This window comes from Salvelinus sp. IW2-2015, linkage group LG28, assembly GCF_002910315.2.
Source record: "Salvelinus sp. IW2-2015 linkage group LG28, ASM291031v2, whole genome shotgun sequence".
Lineage (NCBI taxonomy): Eukaryota > Metazoa > Chordata > Actinopteri > Salmoniformes > Salmonidae > Salvelinus > Salvelinus sp. IW2-2015.
The window spans coordinates 16,663,515-16,688,887 of NC_036868.1; the positions used below are offsets into that span (position 1 = coordinate 16,663,515).

Sequence of the window (25,373 nt, forward strand, 5' to 3'; positions counted from 1 at the left end):
CCACAAATGTATTGTTAACAAACTATAGTTTTCGCAAGTCGGTTAGGACATCTACTTTGTGCTAATTTTTCCAACAATTCTTTACAGACAGATTATTTAACTTATAATTCACTGTATCACAATTCCAGTGGGTCAGAAGTTTATATACACTAAGTTGACTGTGCCTTTAAACAGCTTGGAAAATTCCAGAAAATTATGTAATGGAAGCTTCTGATAGGCTAATTGACTAATAGGCTAATCATTTGAGTCAATTGGAGGTGTACCTGTGGATGTATTTCAAGGCCTACCTTCAAACTCGGTGCCTCTTTGCTTGACATCATGAGAAAATCAAAAAGAAATTAGCCAAGACCTCAGGAAAAAAATTATAGATCTCCACAAGTCTGGTTCATCCTTGGGAGAAATTTCCAAATGCCTGAAGGTACCACGTTCATCTGTACAAACAACAGCTGGCAAGTATAAACACCATGGGACCACGCAGCCGTCATACCGCTTAGGAAAGAGACGCGTTCTGTCTTCTAGATATGAACGTATTTTGTTGCGAAAAGTGCAAATCAATCCCAGAACAACAGCAAAAGGACCTTGTGAAGATGCTGGAGGAAACAGGTACAAAAGTGCCTATATCCACAGTAAAATGAGTCCTATATCGACATAACCTGAAAGGCCACTCAGCAAGGAAGAAGCCACTGCTCCAAAACCGCCATAAAAAAGCCAGACTACGGTTTGCAACTGCACATGGGGACAAAGATCGTACTTTTTGGAGAAATGTCCTCTGGTCTGATGAAACAAAAATGGAACTGTTTGGCCATAATGACCATTGTTATGTTTGGAGGACAAGGGGGAGGCTTGCAAGCCGAAGAACACCATCCCAACCATGAAGCACGGGGGTGGCAGCATCATGTTGTGGGGGTGCTTTGCTGCAGGAGGGACTGGTGCACTTCACAAAATAGATGGCATCATGAAGGAGGAAAAATGTGGATATATTGAAGCAACATCTCAAGGCATCAGTCAGGAAGTTAAAGCTTGGTCGCAAATGGGTCTTCCAAATGGACAATGACCCCAAGCATACTTCCAAAGTTGTGGCAAAATGGCTTAAGGACAACAAAGTCAAGGTATTGGAGGGGCCATCACAAAGCCCTGAGCTCAATCCTATAGAAAATGTGTGGGCAGAACTGAAAAGGCGTGTGCGAGCAAGGAGGCGTACAAACCTGACTCAGTCACACCAGCTGTCAGGAGGAATGGGCCAAAATTCACCCAACTTATTGTGGGAAGCTTGTGGAAGTTTACCCGCAACGTTTGACCCAAGTTAAACAATTTAAAGGCAATGCTACCAAATGCTAATTGAGTATATGTAAACTTCTGACCCACTGGGAATGTGATGAAAGAAATAAAAGCTGAAATAAATAATTCTGTACTATTATTCTGACAATTCACATTCTTAAAATAAAGTGCTGATCCTAACTGACCTAAGACAGGGAATTTTTACTAGGATTAAATGTCAGGAATTGTGAAAAACTGAGTTTAAATGTATTTGGCAAAGGTATATGTAAACTTCCGACTTCAACTGTACTTCACTAGGGAAGAATAGACAAGGAGGCTGGAGAATGTCCTCATCCACCTTACTGCACAATCAGTACCACTATACCTGGGCCTGGTCCGGGAAGTGAAATGAACACACTGAGGAGCACGGACTGGGATGGACCATGTTGACCAGGATCAAATAGATAACTCCCTGTGTTTATATGTGTTATAGCGATACGCAAACAGGCACATTTTCCAGGTGTATAGTGTAAACATGTGGCTGGGAACAAGCCTATACATCGTCTAGTAAACTCTCTCCCTTACAAGTGGGACAGTTATGTAGACTGATTTAAAACCTGTTTGGAGAAGTAGTAGCTTTTCAACGGAGTATTGGCTGGGCCACAGGCTAGCAGCTGGTGCTGGTTAGGGTGGCTTTAATTACCTTACTCAAAATCTGTATGACGTCACCCTCTTTCAGTGTCAGCTCGTCTTCGTTTGTGGCTTCAAACGCAAAGGTGGCCTTGCAGTATTCTTTTACTGAGGGGAAAGAGGAACAATACTGTTCTTGAGAAATGCAGTCATTCACCAACAAAACCGACAGAATAAACGAACACATCCAATAAGAGTCAAGTGCTCCCGAGTGGCGCAGCGGTCTAAGGCACTGCATCTCAGTGCAAGAGGCGTCACTGTAGTCCCTGGTTCGAATCCAGGCAGCATCACATTCAACCGTGATTGGGAGTCCCATAGGGCGGCGCACAATTGGCCCAGCGTCGTCCGAGGTAGGCCATCATTGTAAATAAGAATTTGTTCTTAACCGGCTTGCCTAGTTAAATAAAGGTTAAATAAATCTAATTAAAAGTGATGGATGTTTTAAGTTTATTCCTAGTGATACCTTTACGATTGGCTAACCCTAAATCTACCATTGGCTTTAAAAGTTGAACACTTAGGAAGCACAACATCCCACACCACATAACAATATATCCCACTTGAACCTCAATGTAAGAACAAAATGTTACAATCACAATAAAACACCATAAATGTTGTGCTATGATTATCAAGTGTTGGACAATGGTCCTTACGTGCATGACAAAACACACCTATTGTACTCTCTGAGAACATAACACGAGATGACATTTTGTATTTAACAATCACTTCTAATCATACAGACTGGGACCTTCACCCTCCCCCTTACCTTTTGCTTTGCTGTCCCCCTCTGCTTTCTGTGAGTCTGTCACGTTGGAATGGGCGGACTTTGCGGCAGATGGTAATAATGGGATTGGCTAAAATGAAGCAAACCACAGATGGATTTACTGACATGATTGGATGCACAGTACAATGCTCAGATGGTCCCCACCAATGAGAGACTAGGCATGCCTGACTGGAATGAACACTGAGCACAGGGTCATCAGCGGACTCACCGATTGGTCAACAGACAGTGTGTTAGTCAGCGTGCAGGTCAGTGTTTGTGAAGAGTATGCCAGTCTGCTACAGAGTATGTCATATGGGTTATATGAGTTAAGCTAAAACATAGACCAATATCAGAAAGCATTTGTTAGTTACTGAGTGAGCAGACAGATAAGTGGTAGAGTCAGGCAGGCCTACGTTTATTCTGTGTTTTGTCTCAGCTAAGGTGAATGTCCTCTAGATTATAAGTAACAAGCTGTTGAGTCACAAGGATAGAGAGAGCGCGAGCGAAAAAGTGAGCGAGCGTGAGCGAAAAAGAAATAATGCCCTCAGATACGACGCCAGGAAACTAAGTCAGAGCGAGCGAGCGAAAGAGCGAGCGAGCGAAAGATCAGAGAGCGAGCGAGCGAAAGATCAGAGAGCGAGCGAGCGAAAGATGAGAGCGAGCGAGCGAAAGATCAGAGAGCGAGCAAGCGAAAGATCGAAAGAGCAGAGAACGAGCGAGCGGAGCAGAGAGAGAGCGAGCGAGCGAAAGAGCGAGCGAGCGAGCGAAAGAGCAGAGAGCGAGCGAAAGAGCAGAGAGCGAGCGAGCCGAAAGACAGAACAGAAGGAAAGATCGAGGCAGAGACGAGGACAGAGAGCAGGAGGACAGGCGAGCGGCGAGCATAGAGAAGAGAGCGAGCGAGCGAAAGAAGCAGAGCAGCAGAGCGAAAGAGCAGAGGGCGAGGAAAGAGCAGAGAGCGAGCGAAAGAGCAGAGAGCGAGCAGAGCGAGCGAAAAGCAAGCAGAGAGCGAGCGAAGCCGAGCGAAAGAGCAGAGAGGAGCGAAGAAGGCAGAGAGGCCGAGCGAGCGAAAGAGCAGAGAGCAGCGAGAGCGAGGCAGAGAGCGAGCGAGCGGAGCGAAAGAGCGAGCCGAGCGTGCGAAAGAGGCAGAGCGAGCGTGCGCACAAGAGCAGAGCGAGCGTGCGAAAGAGCAGAGCGAGCGTGCGAAAGAGCAGAGCGAGCGATGCAGAGGGGGAGGCAGAGCGGAGCGTTGGAAAGAGCAGAGAACGAGAGCGAGGGCAGTTTCGGCCGCAGAGGGGAGAGCGAGCGAGCAGTAGGGGGAGAGCGAGCGAGCAGAGGGGAGAGGCGAGCGAGCAGAGGGGGAGCGAGCGGAGCAGAGCAGGGGAGATGGAGAGAGCAGGTAGGGGGAGAGCGAGAGAGCAAAGGGGGCATGAGCGAGGAGAGCGAGGAGAGCAGAGGGGGAGAGCGAGAGAGAGCAGAGGGGGAGAGCGAGAGAGCCAGAGGGGGAGAGCGAGAGAGCTAGGGGGAGAGCGAGAGAGCAAGGAGGGGGAGAGCGAGAGAGCAGTAGGGGGAGAGCGAGAGAGCAGAGGGGGATGAGCGAGAGCAGGGGGCAGCGTCAGAGTGAGGGGAGAGCGTATGAGAGCAGTGGAGGGGGAGAGAGAGAGAGCAGAGAGGGGAGAAGCGAGAGAGCAGAGGGGAGAGCGAGAGAGCAGAGCGAGAGAGCAGAGGGAGAGAGCGAGAGAGCAGAGGGAGAGAGCGAGAGAGCAGAGGGAGAGAGCGAGAGTGGAAAGTGCCAGAGATGCTGCTACTGATGGATTGACTGTGTGAACGACAGCGTAATGGAATATGCCATGTTGTAAGCTGTGGGACAAAGACTGAACCAACGCTGCCATGAAAGAGAGAACAGGGAGAAGGAGGGGGGGGATGAGAGAATAGTTTCAGAGGGGGTTAAATGGAAGCTAGAAATTGTCAACTAAACCTACAGTGTGCTATTAGCGGGACTATTAAGTTATCACTATCCATGCAAATTAATGTGCTGCTGTAGTTTGTCTCCCTCAGATACGCTGAAATATCGCCCTCAGGTACGCTGAAATATCGCCCTCAGGTACGATGCCAGGAAACTAGGTCAGTCAGAGGGAGCAGGGAAACTGCCTGCCTGCCATCCAACCAATTAGCAACCAAAATAAAGGCTATCAGCTGGGGAGGAGGAAGGGTTGACAAAGACACCCAACCCACGCTGCATCACTTCTCCCAGGACTTAAACAGTCACCACAACACTAAACAATGCTGACTGGTGGTCCCCATACAGGATCATGTTTAATGGTGGCTGAACTAACGCTGAGACGATAAACCAGAAATGATCGACACCGACCACTTATCATGGACATTTTGCTAATATAGTTCATTACAAGAAATAACTTATAGGGCTCTACTAGAGAAATGTGAAGTTTGAAATTAAATAAGTTTGCTAAGATGGGTGATAGTTAATGGGATAATTGATAACTACAACATTCAAAGTCGTAGTAGTTTTAAGGGTAATATATTAAAAAATAACTTGTGCACATTGCTATATCGTTCAAATTATCGTAACTGTGATAAAGCAGTCAGTTTATCTTGAAATGTATTTTTGTTCATGTCACCCAGCTTTAGGCTGAACTCAGAATGTTAGTTAATGTAAAACAAGCTCATAAACCAATAATATCCCATGTAAAACTACCGTATTACTTTCACCAGCATTGGTTTCAATGCATTCCAGTTGAAATACCTTTCTGACTTCAGTCATATGACCCTCAGTATGTCAACACGCCAACCATAAACATTCTTCCTATTGTTATACTGTTATGTAACAGACAGTTGGGAACCTTTGGACACTTAAAAAAACATTTCCGTCTTCCTCTCAATTGTGAATTGGTTCTCAGAGGACTTCAGTCTATTTGAAGGGGAAGCACGTGTTTGAGTCTTATCGGAACCTGTTGAGGTGCATGACACCTTGTGAGTGACCTCTCAGACAGACATCTCTGAGTACCGGCTCAGCTCACTTACTTTGTCTTTCTTCTCCTCTCCCTCTGTGCTGGGCAGGCGGGCCTTTAGCTTGACCGAGCCTTCCCTGAAGATGTCCCCAAAGCCCACCCCCCGGATCTTCTTGGGCTGGGATATCACTCCATTGCCTGGAGAGGGGTGGGTGGGCGAGGGGGGGAGCAGAGCTTCTTTACCGCTGGCATCTGTGGGAAGGACACAACGCATGAGGCAAAGAGAACAAAGCAAAACGTGCAGAAACACGTGCATTTGTATATGTACACACTTGTGCATGAGAAAAATACACAAGCTAGGCCCCCCCCCCACACACACACAAACTAGTGGTGCGCGAGTCAGCTGTTTGTTCACCCACACCTGCTAATAACCCATCTGAAACCGCCTGACTATCTGTGATAAAGTGATCATCTGAGGCCCTCAGTCAACCATAACCCACAAATATAGAAAGGGGGTGCAGGATTTTTTTGGGGGCCTGATTTAGATACGTTTCTTATAATCTCCGCCATTCTGGTAGGGTGTGTTAGTCAACTTGTCTATAACTAGATACAAGTAGCTTCTCTTTTGTCATCATAGGTTGCCCTAGAAGACTAAATAAAGCCCTGCTCAACAGAATAATGTCATAGATGGATAGAATGAATGCTTTAATCCAGTTGACGTCGGTAACGTTCTCTCACCTTTCGTGGAGCAAAGAAGCTTAGGTACTGGGGAGAAAATACAATAAACCCCCCCAAAAAATAAATAAATATAATACAAAATAAAAATAATTCGGGAAAGATTTTCTGTGCAAAATGTCAAAATGACATCAGCTTGACGGGTTGTAAGAAAAAAGAAAGCGGTGAAAAGGACACAACGTGTTTCTGATAAGATTTCAGTTTGGCTTTGACGCATATTTTATGTGGTCGAAATACTATCCGCTTTTATGATGAAGGCGGCACCTCTACAGATGGTATCTAACTGAGCATTGCATTCTCTCAAGATGCAGAAATAAATAAATAATATTTCTCCACACCTGTGTATCATTTTACTGCCAGAAATGCTTAATTCTGTAGGAGTTAATATTAGGGCTATGAGAGATTATAGACCTATAGTCAGTGTCCAGATTTCAGTTTCCATTTAACCTATCGAAACTGTAGGCTACAGTTCCCTTGACATACAATAAGCCTATTTGAAGTCCTGTCTTGTGACTGTCGAATATGTATTGCGCCTCACAATCACCACATAACATAGCTGTCACTGATATCCTCTTTTACCACGTCACCAAATATTTTCCAAACATTTACCTGTGGTAAATTCAATTGATTGGACATGATTTGGAAAGGCACACACACCTGTCTATATAAAGGTCCCACAGTTGACCGTGCATGTCATGAGGTCGAAGGAATTGTCCGTAGAGCTCCGAGACAGGATTGTGTCAAGGCACAGATCTGGGGAAGGGTACCAACAGGTTTCTATGGCATTGAATGTCCCCAAGAACACAGTGACCTCCATCATTCTTAAATTGAAGAAGTTTGAACCACCAAGGCTCTTCTTAGAGCTGGCTGCCCGACCAAACTGAACAATCAGGGGAGAAGGGCCTTTGTCAGGGATGTGACCAAGATCCCGATAGTCACTGACAAAGCTCCAGAGTTCCTCTTTGGAGATGGGAGAATCTTCCAAAAGGACAACCATCTCTGCAGCACTCCACCAATCAGGCTTTTAAAATGGTAGAGTGGCTAGACAGAACCCACTCCTCAGTAAACGGCAAATGTCAGCCCGCTTTGAGTTGGCCAAAAGACACCTAAAGGACTCTAAGACCATGAAAAACAAGATTCTCTGGTCTGATGAAACAAAGATTGAGAATGACAAGCGTCACATCTGGAGGAAACCTGGCACCATCCCTACGGTGGCAGCATCAAGCTGTGGGGTTGTTTTTCCAGTGGCAGGAACTGAGAGACAGATCGATTGAAAGAAGAACAGAGCAAAGTACAGAGAGACCCTTGATGAAAACCTGCTCCAGAGCGCTCAAGATCTCGGAATGTGAACCTTTGCCCCAGTCTAACAGGACAACAAAACCTAAGCACACAGCCAAGACAACGCAGGAGTGGCTTCGGGACAAGTCTCTGAATGTCCTTGAGTGGTCCTGCGGGAGCCCGGACTCGAACACCTCTGGAGAGACCTGAAAATAGCTGTGCAGCCTGACAGAGCTTGAAAGGATCTGCAGAGAAGAATGGGAGAAACGCCCCAAAAACAGGTGTGCCACACCCAAGAAGACTGGAGGCTGTAATCGCTGCCAAAGGTGCTTCAACAACTGAGTAAAGGTACTGAATACTTATGGAAATGTGATATTTCAGTATTATTTTTTAAATTTGCAAAAATGTCTAAAAACCGGTGTTTGCTTTGTCAATATGGGGTATTGTGTGTAGATTGATGAGGGGGGGAATCGATTTAATCAATTTTTTAAATAAGGCTGTAACGTAACAAAATTTGGTTAAAAGTCAAGGGGTCGGAATACTTTCCGAATGCACTCATCTCAACAGGTAGGCTATCAACGTCTCTCATGTAGACACAATAATTAAAACATAAAAGCCTGGAGATTCCGCCAAGAAGCTACATTCTTTAGCAGCACTAACTTGTTATGACACGCTCTGCTTAAACATGAGTCACGCCTTCATTACTGAAGCTCTGCCAGCTCCAAAATTACCTGCTTCATCTGTTAAGTCATTTGTCTGTCCGTCTGCGTTCGTCTCCATCTCTTTGACAAAGTTGGAGGGAAACAGTCCTGATTTGCCGTTCATGGTTCCACTCCACCAGCCTTCCTCTACCTGGAACAACCAACCAGGAGCCAATGAATACCTGATGTAAACATCTAATCACCTTAGAATAAATGCCTCATAATCACCTTATCTGTAAATGATAATATAACCTTATGATAATAGAATAGACCTTATCATAAATCACACCAGCCTAAGATACTATTAGCTGTCACAATTTGCATCCAATGTAATGGTAATATGTAAACAGAATTAAAATGACCAGAAAGTTAGTTACAGAGATCATGGCAATTCTCTTTTATTCTCCCATGCAAAACTTATCCTCTAAAAAGAAAAGGAAAGACTACAAATCAACTCTCAACAGAACAATGAGTCTAACAAGGAGACATTAAATTAAGCTCAGGTAAGGAAACCCAACGCAGGAAAGTCATGACGAGCAGCGGAAATAGCTCAATGCAGGGCAGTGTAACGAAGCACTAGCCTCACCTCCTCATTGATGTCGATGATATCCCCCATCTTCAGCTCCAGCTCATCCTCGTTCTGGGGCACGTACTCAAACAGCGCCCTGCACTGCCGCTTCTTAGGTTCTGCAACCACAAAAGACAGGAGCCTGAGAAGACTGGGAACACCAGTTACATCAGTCTGCTCGCTGCTCAATGGGCCACCTCAAGGCTTCAACTTCCTGGACACACGTGTGTATGTGTACCCTGGTGTCCTGAGGAGGGCAGTAGTGATGGGGGAAAACATCTATACAGTTACATATCGGGATATTATTTTTGATGCTATCGTAACGTTTTGACAATAATCGCAATATTATTTTTGAGCTAGTTGGCTGTACCTGCACAAAAACTTTCCTTCATAGCTTGTTCTCCATCTTTTTAAATAGGGAGCAAATTAGTTTTCAGCACTTTAATTTCCATGACTGATCAAAACGTGTTATTTTCTCATGGCTCTCTTGTCCCTCTGCAGCAGACATATGGTGAGCAATAGGTTTGGACCATGGAATTGCAATAAAATCACAGTATTGAATTGCAATACATATAGAATTGGCACTTAAGTATCGTGATATCGTATCGCGAGGTCCCTGGCAATTCCCAGCCCTAGAGGGTGTCTGAATCTAAGAAGTGGATGACAATACTCCCCTCCTGCAAGAAGCACTACACCACTTTCAGCAAGGTGTTCCTGTGGCAGTTCAAAGCTGCACAGAGGGGATGTGTCCCAATAATATCTCCTTTCTCCTGAAGTGTACTCTCATTCACCACTTCCCACAAATCAGTTCCTTTCAAATCAGTGAATGGAAGTGAACAAGTGCACATTTTGGGAGGAAGGAGAGATAATTGGGACTTAGCCAGAGTAAACTAGACTGCAAGAAGTCACCTCACAGAGGGGACCTAATGGCTGCTCACTAGAACTGCACTAACACTCCACCATGTGTATAGGGCCTGAAACTAACTTTTTGGTCCTCCACCATTCACCCTCCCCTCAGACATTTTACCAGCATTTGACTAGTGGTCGAGTACTAATTTCAGGCTCCGGAATGTTTTTGTTCATTCCAATATACTGATCTCTGAAAACTTTTAACAACAGGTGGCAAGAGCTCCACTACAGTCAGTGCGCATCATTGTCGGACCAAGTGCTGCTGTTAATACCATCACACACATGCCTCTGCAGAGACAGACGATTATCAGAAGTTCGTCATCTCCACTTTAATGCTGCATTTCAATAGGGACTACTTGACATTTACGTAACAGTGCTTTTGACACTTTAATTAAATCAAGTTATATTGACAAATGTCACAAGAGAATGGTTGTGTAGGCTATACAAAGACTCAAGGTGGAAGAAAAGCCTCCATGACTAGCAAATACAGTAGCAGGTGATATATAGGCTATATCCAGTATCCACCTAGAATCTATGACACACTTCAGAGAAGAGAAAACGGATTTATTTCCTCCCACAGTGAGATGGAAAACATGAAATGAAAGCAGTTTATTCTGAGCGTTATATTCAAGTAGCGATACTCAAGAGAGGAACATAACCTCTGTTGGTTTACAATCTAAAAAAAAAAAAAGCATTCTCTAGTCTTCTTGACACCTTCTCTTGCTTGTTGTGTGTAGTAAAGGAAAATTAATAACTAAGATACCTTAAAGTCCTGCTTCATGGGCCCAATGAGAGCATCTTCATTGAAAGTGCTTTTTAGTCCAGGAATAAGCTTAGGAACCAATTCAGAGACAAAACAGTACATGCATGTCTAAATATGAACATAATAAACTATTGAAATGAATATATCCACTTGTCTTAATGCCATCATTACTGGGAAATATAGTTAGAGCCACAACTCAAGAGTCATTCAGTATTGGCATTACATATTTTAATGTGTGGGTTCCATCTGTGTGCAGTAGGCTTTAGCCTATGGTAGATTAAAGGGATACTTTGGGATTTTGGCAATGAAGCCCTTTATCTACTTCCCCAGAGTCAGATGAACTCTTAGATACCATTTTTATGTCTGCCTGCTAGCTGTTCCCATAGAATTCCAATTAATGCGCTAACGCTATTTAGCAATTGCGGCAACGCTATTTAGCAATTGCGGCAACGCTATTTAGCAATTGCGGCAACGCTATTTAGCAATTGCGGCAACGCTAGTTATCAGCTTCCGCGAGTTAATCTGACTCTGGGGAAGAAGATAGTGATTCTTTGACAAAATCCAGAAATATCCCTTGAAGTCCACAGAAATGAATGGGGGAAGACCCTAGGCATTCCTCCAAGTTTTTCAGGTAGTGCTTGAGTAGAGACATCTACATGTGTTCCTAAACAATAAAAGCACAGCCAACTGTTAACACACACACACCTGACTTACTCTTCTTGAGACCGCGGGGCTGTGAGTGTGGCTGGAAGCCCCCAGCTGGGATGCCGTAGGTGCTCATCCGCTGGACCAGGTTGGCCACGTTCCCTGCACTCTTCTCTCTCCGCTGGGGCTGCGCCTCCTCCTTGGCCTCCTCTTTTGTCACATTCAGCTCCTTCTTCATCTCCTGCCACCAGAGACACCACACACAGCAGAGAGGACAATGATTAATTTAGGCTAATTATAAAGAGGATCACTTACATGTAGCCTACACTGATCTTGCTGATAGTGGCTGTTTTGAAGAAAGCAATGATTGTGATCTGTGTTTTTCTTAAACTAATTTAGTAAAATGCACGTATTGTAGTTTAATTGACTAAAATGTGAATGTAGTATCAATCACATAATGAAATTCCCCAATCATGATGATGTCTGCTGATTTGCTGTGTGCTGTGAGCTAGCTAGCCAACTCCTCCTGGGGCTGCATTTAGATAAGGTTCGCGAGGCTGCAGTTTCAGCGTAGACTTAACTTAGCTGGCTCAATGAGATTGTGAGGCTGTGGGCACAAGAGGTGGGCACGAGAGGTAGGCCTACTGTATTGAGTTCAGTTCAGGAGATTCTATTTGACTCGGTGTGTATTCTCAAGATATTCTCTTGAGATGTTCAATACGTCCATAGTTTCATATGGGAATAGAAACTGCAGGGCACTATTTGAATTAGTGATACACCGATATGACATTTTTGGCCAATACCGATATCCGATATTTTCTTTGCAAAAAAAAACGATACTGATAACCGATATTTAAAATTTTTGCGGCCTTTTAAGCATTCTAGTACAGTTAAATAGTTAACACACACACACGGACGCAGCGGTCTAAGGCACTGCATCTCCGTGCAAGAGGCGTCAATACAGTCCTTGGTTCGAATCCAGGCTGTATCACATCCGGCCGTAATTGGGAGTCCCATAGTGCGGTGCACAATTGGCCCAGCGTCACCCGGGCCGTCATTGTAAATAAGAATTTGTTCTTAACTGACTTGGCTAGTTAAATAAAGGTTATTTTGTTGACGTTTACGCATGTCCCCATTACTAGTAAAACATAATCAAAACCTATTTCTTTCACTTACTTGCTGTGCTGTTTCGTTGTTCATATGTTCCATTCTCAACCAGGATTTCTATGGAACGCCGTTTGACGTGTCAAATAACACAACATAATCTGTTTCAGTAGCTATAGTTAGCTAGCTAACTATATAGCTAGGTGTCATCTAAAATAACCCAAATGTATTAACTTATTTGACTTATCTATGTGAAGTTAGCCACAATAAGGATTACCCACAATAGTGGACTTTGTGGTTAGCATTCAAAATAAAAGTATGGAATAATTCTACTATTTGAATTAATTTGCATCACTGTCAATGACATACTTTTATTTTGAAGACAAAACCGCAAATTCCACTATTGTGCCTAATCCTTATTGTAGCTAGTCTCACAACATATAACCTGGTACGGTAGAGCCTCACTAGCCAGATGAGGCTAGCTGGCTGCTTATTACTTTAGCTTTGGGCAACAGGGTTAAGTAGCTAGCTAGCTATTTTCATGAACTGAAGTTCAATTTCAATAGGCGAACAACAAGTGGCAACCTAGCTAATACTTAATCACAAAGATTCCTAAATAATTGCTTAGAATAATGAAATGACTGCAATTTCTACTGGGCATTGTTTTCAGGCTGGTTGTACTGGTAATAGCTAGGTAACGTAAACTCACCCCATTCCGTACAAATGTGAGCAACCGCAACATTCAAACGAGGCTACAAAGAAAACTAATGGGACTGTAGCGACTGTGTTGACTTCAAAATGCCTCTTGAACTCAGGATCGGGGGTGTGAACTACGTTTCTATTCAAGCGTTGATCGACATGGTAATGGCTCTATAGTATTGGAGAAAAGTTGAAACGTGACGTGTCATGCCATAACGTACAGCACGCATAAAGCAACTATTTCTGTCTTACAGTCTATCTCCACCAGGTGTCGCACTTCTCTCATCCTTTAAAAACAAGAAATGGACAGTGACAGGGGTAAGGGGGGATACCTAGTCGTTTTTTGCATCATCATTGCATGCGATCATCATTCAAATCTGCTGTTTACTTCTAAGATCACTTTAGCACCGCACTAAAAACCCGATTCAAATTCGACACAAACCTTCAAATAGGTTTGTAATGACACATTATATAAACTCTTTATAGTGTTTTATTTACATTTTAGAGGCGATAAGGTGATAAGTTAGATAGATCGAGTGAAAAAAAGCAATTTTCCCATACAACATCTCCCCTTCCACTATCACGCATTAGTTTCGCTTCCCCACCCGCCATTTTTTAAAAGAACCGATGGGGCTCATTGTCTTCTTGAATCATGCAGAAACGGGCAGCGTGGGGGTCATGTAATTGATTGTGTTGGAAAGGGGAGAAATAGTGCTTTACAATGGTATTGACATTACAGTTGATCTGGAAGTATTACGTTTTTATGGCGCTAAAATAAAGGTCAATTGTACGGACCAAGGCGATGTACAAAAGTGAGTGAGTTTACGTTACCAAGCTAAAGCTAGTTACCCCAGAAGTTGCGGTCGAACAAATTATGCTTTATTACCAACGCGGTACTGTAAACACATCGTTCGTGGCTGGTGTTTGCAGACTTTTTGTACAGCTTTGACAGTGCTACTGTATCTTTTTTGACACGCAAAGACCCAAACGGCGTTCCATAGTATGTATGTTGTGAAGCTAGTAGCAGTGACGCAATTACTGTGTAACTCCGGAAGGGCAATATTTGAAAAATAGCGCACTTGGTAGTGTGCACCGGTGCTCGACCAGTCGGCGAAAGCCAACATCACCCACGACAGAACAGTTGATTGTCAAGGACAATGAAATCCATTATCTTGGCTTTAATGGATTTCGCCTTAAGAGTTGTCTTGCTGGCATTTTCTTACTCTTTCAAATGACTGCTCGATCTACACAGCAAACATTGTGTGAGCTAGGTTAGGAATGCTGTGTTGTATGTGTAGCGCAACATTTTAAGTGGCGTTATTACGTCATATGCCTACATTTTATAGGTATGCATGTTACCTTTGACATCAGTTTTTAACGTCGGCATTAAATTAGACAGCCGATACCGACGTTGGCATTTTTCGCTAATATCGTCAGGTTCCGATATGTTCACCGATATATCGTGTATCCCTAATTTGAATGGTAAAAGGGAACACAAAACCTACAAATCATGAACTGATAGCATACAGATATGATGCCTTCATATTGAACTTCCATGGTAACTTTCACAGGCCAAACCTCTATCATGTCATGTGTAGTCACTCACTTTATCTAGCGCTAACATTTAAGCTCATGTAGGACAAGGCTGTCCCTTTAACTGTGGAAGTGGAATCAACCATTTTGTAGACCTATGTCCACACCCTCCTCAGAAATTCCATTATTCACTGAGCTGTGCTGCAGCAACTACACAGGGACATTCCTCCTCAGAGTGCTTTAACAGGCTCTTACAGACTCCTCATAAACACACACTATTGAGCAACTGTACTCAAAGTTCTCCTCTGACACAGGTTTCTCACCTTGTGTGCTTGAACGCTTCCTCAAAATTAACCACTAATAACTGATAGAATACAGTTCGCTCTGAGTGAATATGTAAACGTTTACTTTACTACTCTATGGGCCTGTGGGCCTGTGTCTGCTCATGTTGAGACCTGCCCCTTCTCCAGCTCAGACCATAGAAAAAGGCTAGGACAGCAGCCAGCCAGCCACAGCCCGCTCCACTCACTCTGCCGGAATCTCTCAGGAATGCTCGAAAAAGCACTCTGAAATCTCTCTGTCTCCAGTGGAGTCCGCCTCGCTAAACAAGTAAGAGCTAATGGCAACCTGCTTTCGAACCTGCTTTGCAGAGCCTTCACATGCTGATTCTACAGAAAACGATCCTATTATAGACTACAACAGTTCCACTTGCTAGATTGTAAAAAAACAACTAATATTAGGGTTCGACACTAACTTTTTCCACTGGTGGCACTGATGCTACTAACTTTTTGGTTCAGTTGGTGGCACCAGCACACATTTGTTTGTTTATATATATATATATATATATATATATATATATATATATTTTTTTTTAATATATATAATTGTGACTCACCACCTGGATTCGGTCTTATGTAGCAAAATGTGAAATGGTGTCTTTTGATAAAAGACATTGGATAAAAGTCGAGAATCAAAATGGTAAAAAAAGAGCTACAACATGGTATTTCATTTAAGGAACAATGGGAAAGTAATTCTGCTTTGAAAGTTGATGAACTTGTAAATTCACTTTTGAGAAAACCTTTGAATGTTTTGGTATCTAGTGAAGAGCTCTTCTTTGTCTACAACCATTCTACATTGTTCACGCCATCTTAAGCTTTAGCCTCACCCATCTCGCTTCGCTCTCGGAGCGCACACTTGACGCTCTGGCCGATGATTTGTTTACCTCTGGATAACATGAAAACAGTCTAACCAGCCCTGCTGGCAACAATTTCATTACACTTTTTTGCAGATATTTACTGACTCCGGCCATATTCAACAGGTGTTGCACACACGTCACATTAGCTAACGAGCCAGCCAGCTAACGTTAGCTAGTTACACAAAAATGAACAAAGTGCCATCAATGCCTAACATTAGGCTCTAACTAAAAAAGCAAACCACTTTGGGAAACAAATAATAACATCCACTAGGGAGACATCCAGCTAACGTTAGCTAGCTATCTAACAGTACACTTTAGCATAAGACATATAGCTAGCTAGGTAAGCAACAATGAACAACGTGCCAACAATGCCACAGTGCTGGGAGCTAACCAACCAGGTCCAATGTTAGCTGGCATTAGGCTATAACTAGAAAAGCAAACGGCTCTGGAAAACAAATAATGTCAGTTAGGGAGCCAGCCAGCTAACGTTAGCTAGCTAGCTAACAGTACACTTTAGCTTGAAATGAAACCACTTTGTCAAAATTAGAAACGTGTAATATCTGAAAATGTAGCTAGCTAACACTAGACTTTCTTAACTGTACACATCATCAAGCATGATGGACGCGTCTCCCTGTCAGGAATGCCATACCACTGTTGCCCTTAGTTTGAAGATGTTATCCGGAGACAGGTGTTTTCTCCATCTCTTTAGTTATCATACACTAATTCCACTGATTTCAAAACTTGATCCTCCAGAAAGTGGAGAGCAACACTTATGCAGCTCCACAATACATGTTTAAAAAAAGCCGTGTTCGACAGGATTACCAACACAGACTGACGAGCTCAAATAGACAGAAGCCTTGGATATAGCAGACCAATCCGAACTCCTCTATAGGTATGTCCATCCCACTCATTAACTCAGCCAATCATGGCTAGTGGGAAGGTTGCTCACTTTTTCTGTGGCTTAACCAACAAGGCTCGTAATTTAACAATTGTATTCGTATTTACAGATGGCATACAAGTTCGGTATTTAAGGCACATGAAAGTTCACATGTTCGAGAAGGCATTTCTGCCAAAAAAACGCATTTTGATAAAAAAAATGTTTTACATTCAAACGGCTCTCCTGTGAAGTTGTGATTTGCGACATACACCTAGTTTCCTGAATCGGGTCACAATTTATAATGACCTGGTCCGTGTCTCAATGTGCCTGCATTACCTTTTAATTAATTGCCTTAAAATCTACCTAAAGACAGGTAGGCCATCATTAGCGTCGCTAAGGGCTACATATAAGCACTACGTGCACTGCACACACAGGGCTCGACATTCAGGTAAATTTGCCAGTGGCACACTGGGCCAGTGCAAAAAAAATCTACTGGCTCAAATAATAATCTGAGCAACAACCAGCTGTTTGAGAGCTGCACAGTCTTTCTGCCCGACAGAGTTTCTATAGGCTACACTGTACGTGTGCATGAAAAAAAACAAAAAACTTTACGAACAGCTTCGGGATTCGATCGGATTAAAAATAAAAAAATAAAAATAAAAAAAACAGCATTATCCCAATATTCTTTTCACTGGCCCAAGCGGACTACTTGGGGATGATCAACTGGCTTGGAGTGTTTCCAAAACCTCCCGGGCCAGCAGACAGCCCTGTATGTCTAGCCCTGATCACGTTTACATTTTAGACATTTATCAGAAGTGCTTATCCAGAGCGACTTACAGGAGCAATAAGGGCACGTCGACCGATTTTTCACCTAGTCGGCTCAGGGATTCGAACCAGCAACCTTTCGGTTACTGGTCCAATCCTCTTAACTGCTAGGCTACCTGCCGCCCTTTATCGCAGACGGGCATTCCCGTGCCGTTGTTGCCTCTTGAGAAAGTTGGTTTATTTTTGGTCAATTGCACCTTACTTTTTGAATATGCAAATTCACGATCATAACTAAATGTGAAACTAACGTGACCAGGGGAAGAAAAAAAATGAATCACTGGCAGTGTTGCGACCAATTAAAACTTGTGTGTCGCACTGCGAGGTCAAATGGTCGCAAATGTGACTGTTGTGTTCGCAGTATCGCACCCTGACTATTAGATTCATTTCCTGAATAGATCCTGAGATCAAGAGGCAAAAAGTTACGGCCCTATAGACTCTGTTTTATTATTATTTGCCCGATAGTTTGCCCTTGTCTGTATGCGCACCACACATACAGACACAGACTGGGGAATTGTTGTTGCCTCTTCAGAAAGTTGCAGGAAACACGAATCACTGATGCATTCTGTTCATGTCTTATGATAAACTTGGGCAAATTAAAACATGTTCAATACATTTAGTTGATTCCCTACTGAGTGCGATACATTTTTAAAATAATTGTCGAATTCCGTTTTAATGTCTGGACTCTGATTCCATTCACGTTCTCCGCATTGCAGATTTGACAGGGAGGGCCCTACAAAGTCTATCCATATCAAGAGTTTAACTGTGTGTCTAGAGGGGGAAGCAGCCAACGTCAGCAAAGTCCCACTCACATATGATTGGGGTATGTGAAGTATTACAGGGCTAGGCCGCTGGCGCTGTCCACTCCTCACACTCCCTGGCTCTGCCCCTGTCAGTGAAGGGATAAACCAGTATGGGTGAGAGGGCTAGCCTGAGACTGACCCCACTCCATCCGCTTCCTGGTTTACACATGCTGACTGGGCATTTCCACAGCAGAGGAGACAGACAGCAACACTGTGTGTTTGTGTGTTGATTCTCTCACACAGGTCAGCGAGTCTATATTCCTGTGCCAACTGGAGACCAGCTTCCCGACTCAACCAGTGTCCTGACTCAAGCAACTCCTGAATTATAAATTATGAAACTATTTCAATGCATTCATTCAATCCATGACATTTTTTTTAAAGGAAAGCAAGCCAAGAGAGACGGCCGGGGGCAAGGAGTTGAGAGACCTTGGGAGAAGCCAGACTGCTGAAAGGGGAGAGAGAAAGAGAGACATCCTCCTATGGCCGACTCGAAGCTCTGTCCCAAGGGAAACTGACGGCCATTCTTAGAACAATAACACCTTATAGAGTTTACTGCTGACTTGCATAGCTCACTGTGTTGAAGCTGAACAAACAGCAAATGTAGCAGATACAGAAAACACCTAACTTTTATTGCATAATTGGCCACTATTTCCAATAAACTGAGAACAACCACATATTGAGGAAAGGAGTTTCATCCCTTTTCTCCTTGGAGGGCCAAACAAACTTGATTTCAGTAAGACTCTGAGGTGACAAAATTGCAAACAAGGTGAAAACGTGTGACAGCACTGCCAACACCTAAAACAGTAACACCTCCACAGAGCAGAGTTGTTGATTATAATGCACTTCAGAAACACCTCAAAGAACCCTGTCATATTGGCGTTGAGAAAAGACTAATTCCTTTATAAGTGCTTCTGTGACGAAACATTTTCTAACAGCGTCCGGGAGCAAAGTTCAGTAAAACTTTAATAGAATTGATTATTAAAAAAAATATATATAAAAGATGTACAATGTATTCCCAGAGGATCGCACAGAGCACATACGTAGCCATTTACACTCATACCCGTATATGGGTTGAAAATGGCAGATTAAGGCACTGATAAACACCCAAGTTGGAACACAGTGGCTGTACAGTAACATGCTATAAATGACGTCAGAGCTCTGGCTCTACGCTTCACAGCGCTGTATGGGTTTTGACTGACAGCCATTCTGAACTTGAGCACCGCGTGCAACAAGAAGTTGCCCCCAACCCTCACAGTAATTGGGCAATTTTTGCAAATGTTTTGTTGTCTGAGTGAGACAAATGCTGAAAATTAAGAGGACTCAATCTATTTTGAAAGATGAGGCATTGAGGATTATAAATACTGCTTTGATGTCATACAAGCAAGCCAAAACACCAAATGTGCACTTCAAATTTCCATATCATAAAACTCACGTCATATACAGTGTCAATGTTTATAATCACTATGTTTGATGTACAGTTACAAGATGACATGGGGTGGTTCTGAACAGAATGGGGTGGTTCTGAACAGAATGGGGTGGTTCTGAACAGAACGGGGTGGTTCTGAACAGAATGGGGTGGTTCTGAACAGAACGGGGTGGTTCTGAACAGAATGGGGTGGTTCTGAACAGAATGGGGTGGTTCTGAACAGAATGGGGTGGTTCTGAACAGAATGGGGTGGTTCTGAACAGAACGGGGTGGTTCTGAACAGAACGGGGTGGTTCTGAACAGAATGGGTTGGTTCTGAACAGAATGGGGTGGTTCTGAACAGAATGAGCCTGTTTGTCACAGACCTGAATGCACTCACTCCTTTCTATGCGCACCAAAATATGATCTGTTTCCCTGAATTGCATTGTTAAAGCCTAACACTGTAATATTGTATTTTGTAACTTAGCTAGTCATGTTGGCAATAGAACAGGCTTTCAAATGATGCCCACCTGACCCAGACAGCGTTTTACAAAATTGAAATTTTTGGGATTGTGTAAACGGTAATTGTGTGATGCCCGGGATGCAGGGTTGTGTTCCAAACAAAACAACTACAAGAGTGCTTGCTCGAATTCCTCAACGGCACAGCTAGGAGCAAAAAAACAAAAAACACCTTTTGGTCGGAGACTCTTCTTTCAGTCATAAAAGTGCATTGAAATTACTTAGGAACTGTGCACACTTTGGAGAGGTGTGTAGCCAGTTGAAGACACTAATTAGTCCTCTCACTCAAACCCTTGTCATTGTTTTGTCTTATGTTGCACCTACCCCACCTTGTTCAGGAATACTCTCATCATGGTACTGAATGTAGAGACTATTTTCAGATTTCGTTATCAACAAATGCGGCAAAAAAGTACAGTAAATGTAAAATGTACATAAAATCAACAGTAACGTTTGAATTCAGTGGTGTCAAGTGAACTGTTGTGCCCTCACCTTTGGTCTAATAATGTTCCCATAATCGCCTGTTCCCTTTTCAATTGCTACCATGGTTATGCATAGGCTTTACATATTTATTCTGTAAGAAACATTTCAATTTAGCCCTATCCATATCGGCCAAATCCCACGAGAGCAAAGGGTGAAAGGTATTCATTAAAACACTTGTTTCCAAAGTGGTCCTCGATGGTAAAAACTAGCTTGATGTAAAAGTTGCAATGAGTACCATGACAACTCCATTTCACAGTACTGTAATGAAACAGGCAGGGAGCAGGTCTCGAACCCTCGACCTTCTAGCCCGAAGTCCGGCGCGCTATCGACTGTGCCGCAAAAGCATGCTCGTGCGGCAGAGTCGATTTCCGCGCTTATAAACCCAGGGTCGTTACACTACTCCCTCCTTTCAAAGAGCGCGTCCTCGCGCTAGCTTGCGACTCTACGTCTTACAGGAACGCGCTCACCGGCCAAGCACACGCACTGTCGTGGATGCGAGGTCCGATCCCACTTCTGACACCAATGTAATGAAACAGGCAGGGAGCAGGTCTCGAACCCTCGACCTTCTAGCCCGAAGTCCGGCGCGCTATCGACTGTGCCGCCCGCAAAAGCATGCTCGTGCGGCAGAGTCGATTTCCGCGCTTATAAACCCAGGGTCGTTACAGTACATTAGAAAGAGAATTGTGTGCATGTCTTCAACTGAAATGCGAGATTTCCTGGTGCACCAGGGTTTACGAGTCCCAAGTCTGCAACCAGCAGACATGATTGTTTGTTAAAACCGGGAACATGGTTCATGTTGCAACGCCAGAGTTGTCTGCTTGATTCCTATATGGGCCTTTTCGTTACTGTACCTGTCAACCGGAATTCTCATAATATTGTCTAAATAGGGAGAGGCTCTACTCACCTTGACGAAGTTGTCAGGGAAGAGTCCTCTCTTCCCGTTGAGGTCTCCCTCCATCCATCCCTCCTCCTCGATCCTGCGGACGTTCCTGATCACTTCTCCCAGCCTCAGGGTCAGCTCATCTTCATGGAGGGCTTCGTACTCATACTCCACCACAACCTCTACTGGAGAGATGGAGGGAGGGGGAGAGGGAGAGAGAGCGATGGAAAGACTTACCGTTAGAACAATAGAGATTGCGAGACACATTGTTTTGACATGTAGAGGCCATACAGTCCTGATGTCAATAGAAGTCTGTTTTTTAAGATTTAAGCCTTGCAACAGCTAGCCTACATCACTGCACACAACTCATGATTGCAATTGATCATCCTAGCTCTTCACTCAATATTGACGCCGATCATCCCTGCATGCTTGAACATGTTGCAGATTAAGAATGTTTTTGCATTTAGGAGGGTCAACAAAGCAAAGCACATTTTGGGGAAAACAGGGATGCATCAAACCACATAGCCTACTATGATATGAACTCTTTAGGTATCTGCTACTTTCTGCGAAACCAATCCAGTCTAGACAAGACCACCATGTGACTCAGTGAGGCTCAGTCAATACATTGACCACGCTCTCAAAACGAGTAACCGGCTTTTAGACTGTCTGACACTTCTCCATCCAGTTATCATCGTTAGCCGACCACAGCACACCAAAACAAGCCTTGGGAAAGAGAAGACAGTCATCTGCTAGATGACAGACTTGTAGATCCTAGCCATGTCATTTTGTCTACAGTGCCCTGGGAATAGGCTATATCTAGCGACTCAGTCATTCACACGCCTGAAACCAATCTGATTGGTTGTTCGCTCACACACAGACGCAATCTCTGTTGACCATGGTTATTTACATAGCGATGTGGGAGATAAGCAAGCCACAGCGATACAGTACAGTACAGTGTACTAGCCAGTCTCCTTGTGGAAACAAAGGAAATAAGGTTACAGTCAGATAGAGAGATTGTTAGACTTAGTCTAAAACTATCGGAGAAGAGCCAATTGAAAGATATGTTTAAACTCTGACTAAAAGTTGAGAAAATATAAAGAAGTAGTGCTACAGATGAAAAACGTACAAATGGAATTGTATAAGAGACCGATGAGAATCTCATAACAGCCTACTATTGCTTCCTCTCAGAGGACACCATATCTGGATCAACGGGACCAAACTATCTGTTCTCCATCATAAACAAGAGCTGTTAACTCAGTGAAATCCTCTCCTGTGACCCTATTCTGTCATCTGGCCCACTGTTGTTAGCATTAGAATGATAGCTAGTGTGTTAGCCCAGTCAGCCACTGCTGTTCTGTCTGATGTGTCCTGCCCTCTCAGTGTCGGAGGCCATGATGATGTGGAGGAGGAGGAACAGCTGGTTAGTCAGGGCAGGCCGCTTCTATAAATATAGGACTACGCAACAGTTTGTAGCCCAATGAGCATCCAACGTGCCATGTTAGTCAGTCAGGAGGAGCGGTGTTGTGCTAACCTAGCCAACACACATGGGACCATTAGACAACACAGACAAGCAGAACCAGAAGAACAAAGAAACACCATTCCAGCACACACGCACATCAATGAGTCAATGGTGCACACAGTCGCGATAGGCTGTGCGAATATGCACGCGCACACACAGCAGTGTAGCTGGCAACGTCTTTGCTGAGCCTTGGTGCCAGCTGAGGCGTAGTTTAGCACTAAACCACACACACTGGGCAGCAGCACACACACACCAACCAAGCTTACTGCTGCAGAGGCTTGCTCTGTGGCTCTGCTCCTCTATGATCCTCAGTGTTGGCCCAGCAGCATGGGCCTGCGCCAGGGAGAAATTAACCCTAATCGCAGATCCAAGATTTCCCTACCCGGATCCAAACCTTCAACCATTACGACTTGAAATACGCCAGGCTGGACTGAGACCAGTCTGTGGGAACGACTGCCAGAAAGATCCCTCAGCCTCTTTTGCCTGACGACTCAAACTGAATTCTTCCGTTGCTCTGTTTGCTACATAGTTCAGTCTGAGACTGCCATTGTTGAAGTAGTTTGTGGTGACGTCAAAATGGAAGGGTGTTACTCAGCGATTGGATCATCTCTAACCAATCCGTTCTAGAAATCGTAGGGGTGGTACTCAGCGATTGGATCATCTCTAACCAATTCGTTCTAGATATCGTAGGGGTGGTACTCAGATCCAGACTCCTTGCGGAGAAGAAACTAACGTCTGTGGGCGTGGCGTAGCATTTGGCCGAAGCAAGGAGTTTGGGTAGCCAGGCAACAGCCTCTTTTCCTTAGGCTGCCACCAGACACTCAGATCCTCACTCAGGCCTGGCAAGGACACTCTGCTACTTCACTGACAGAGCTCTCTCACTCCTTAGATGATCCTTGCCACGGGCGAGCAGCCATCAATTCCCCAAGCATCCATCATTTGCCCAGGCACGACAGATAAGGCTATTTACTTCTCCTTACGATAATCTCTGTAAGCACTGCGCTTCACCACAACACAACACATTTATGGAGGCCCCCCTAATTTCTGTCCGTGTAACAACAGGATGAGATACCGTCTGACTGTGGCCAGTGGTAAACAATGCCCTGCAGACAGACTGCTGGTCTGGACCTAGCTTCATGGCCTGCTGAGCCTTCTCAATGTAGGCTACACCACTGCTAATATAGATAAGTGGTGGGTAATGGTGGGTAGATGGAGATTCACCGAATGGGGACACAAGCTGCTTTCATACCACCGTGTTTAGCCTCCAAGTGTCCTTTACCAAAGGCGTCCTCGTTGACCTATAAAAGGGTCTAGGCTAAATCTCTGTTTTGTCTTAGATCGTCCTGGGTTGACTCTTGTTCTTTTTCTACCAGAGTAATGAGACAAAGAAAGCCCTCTTGGTTTTTCCTCAGGATGAAATCCCTTCCTAAACACATCACAGCACATTGGTTGTTAGTACAACAGCTAGGCCATCTATTCCAGTACAGTAGGCTGGGGGCTTTCTGAATACATCCATTCAGGCGCCATGTTGACCAGTGGGTGAAACTTCCTTCCAGTTCTCTTTTATGAGATTTGAAGAAAAACTGGGCTGAAAAAACGGGTCCAGGAGCATAGTCGCTAGTTCTACTTTAAAAACAATATGGAATATTTCAACCTGCTCAAAACATCTTAGTTGCTGTAGGCCTAGGGCACGGACTGCACACACACATCTGGATTTAAAGCATATGCTCAGAGTGAGAGAGAGGTCCAGACTAGCTGTGCCCTGCGTGCTACTGGAACAAAGTGGGTCCGCTGATTAATTAAATAATACCACTGGCACGTCCAAGACAGGAAGAAACACTGTAGACAAATACATACAGGGAGAGATCACACCAATCAATACTATGACACCAAGACACAATAGTAGTGAGAGCAGCCCATGTTGTTGAACAGACGATGGGGGGGCTTCAGTACAGTAGAGTCCCAATGTAGCCTGAGGCCATGCAACCAATGTCCTGTCGACTACTCCCACTGCTCCAAGCCTGGATCTACCAAAGCACAAAACCAATGAACCGCCAACAGCCAGGCCAAGTACCAAACCAACCGCAACATTGGAAAGTGATATTTTTTTCATGGAACACTCGCAAGTCGTGTGAGCATGCCAGCATCCCTCACAGACACACAGGCTACACATGACAACCCTTAGATTCATTTGTGATTCAGATATCCATTCAGTGTCGTGCTATGCTTTCCCGTTGCTGGCCTGTCTGCCTTTCTGACATGCCT

The 25,373-nt window shown here is 44.1% G+C and overlaps 1 protein-coding gene across 3 annotated transcripts in view; it reads right to left on the minus strand.

The window, feature by feature from the left end:
• The window catches only part of cd2ap (CD2-associated protein), a 75,202-nt gene that overhangs the window by 33,485 nt on the left and 16,344 nt on the right, over positions 1-25,373 (minus strand). The window contains exons 2-8 of one of the 3 annotated variants that reach the window (XM_023974239.2): positions 21,614-21,771; positions 11,333-11,513; positions 8,974-9,074; positions 8,418-8,538; positions 5,747-5,925; positions 2,711-2,798; positions 1,961-2,055 (exon numbers count right to left, since the gene is read on the minus strand). In XM_023974239.2, the coding sequence (XP_023830007.1) occupies positions 1,961-2,055; positions 2,711-2,798; positions 5,747-5,925; positions 8,418-8,538; positions 8,974-9,074; positions 11,333-11,513; positions 21,614-21,771 (923 nt within the window). Of the gene's footprint in view, positions 1-1,960; positions 2,056-2,710; positions 2,799-5,746; positions 5,926-8,417; positions 8,539-8,973; positions 9,075-11,332; positions 11,514-21,613; positions 21,775-25,373 lie in introns of all 3 variants that reach the window. The other 2 variants (XM_023974238.2, XM_023974240.2) reach the window with 2 other exon arrangements.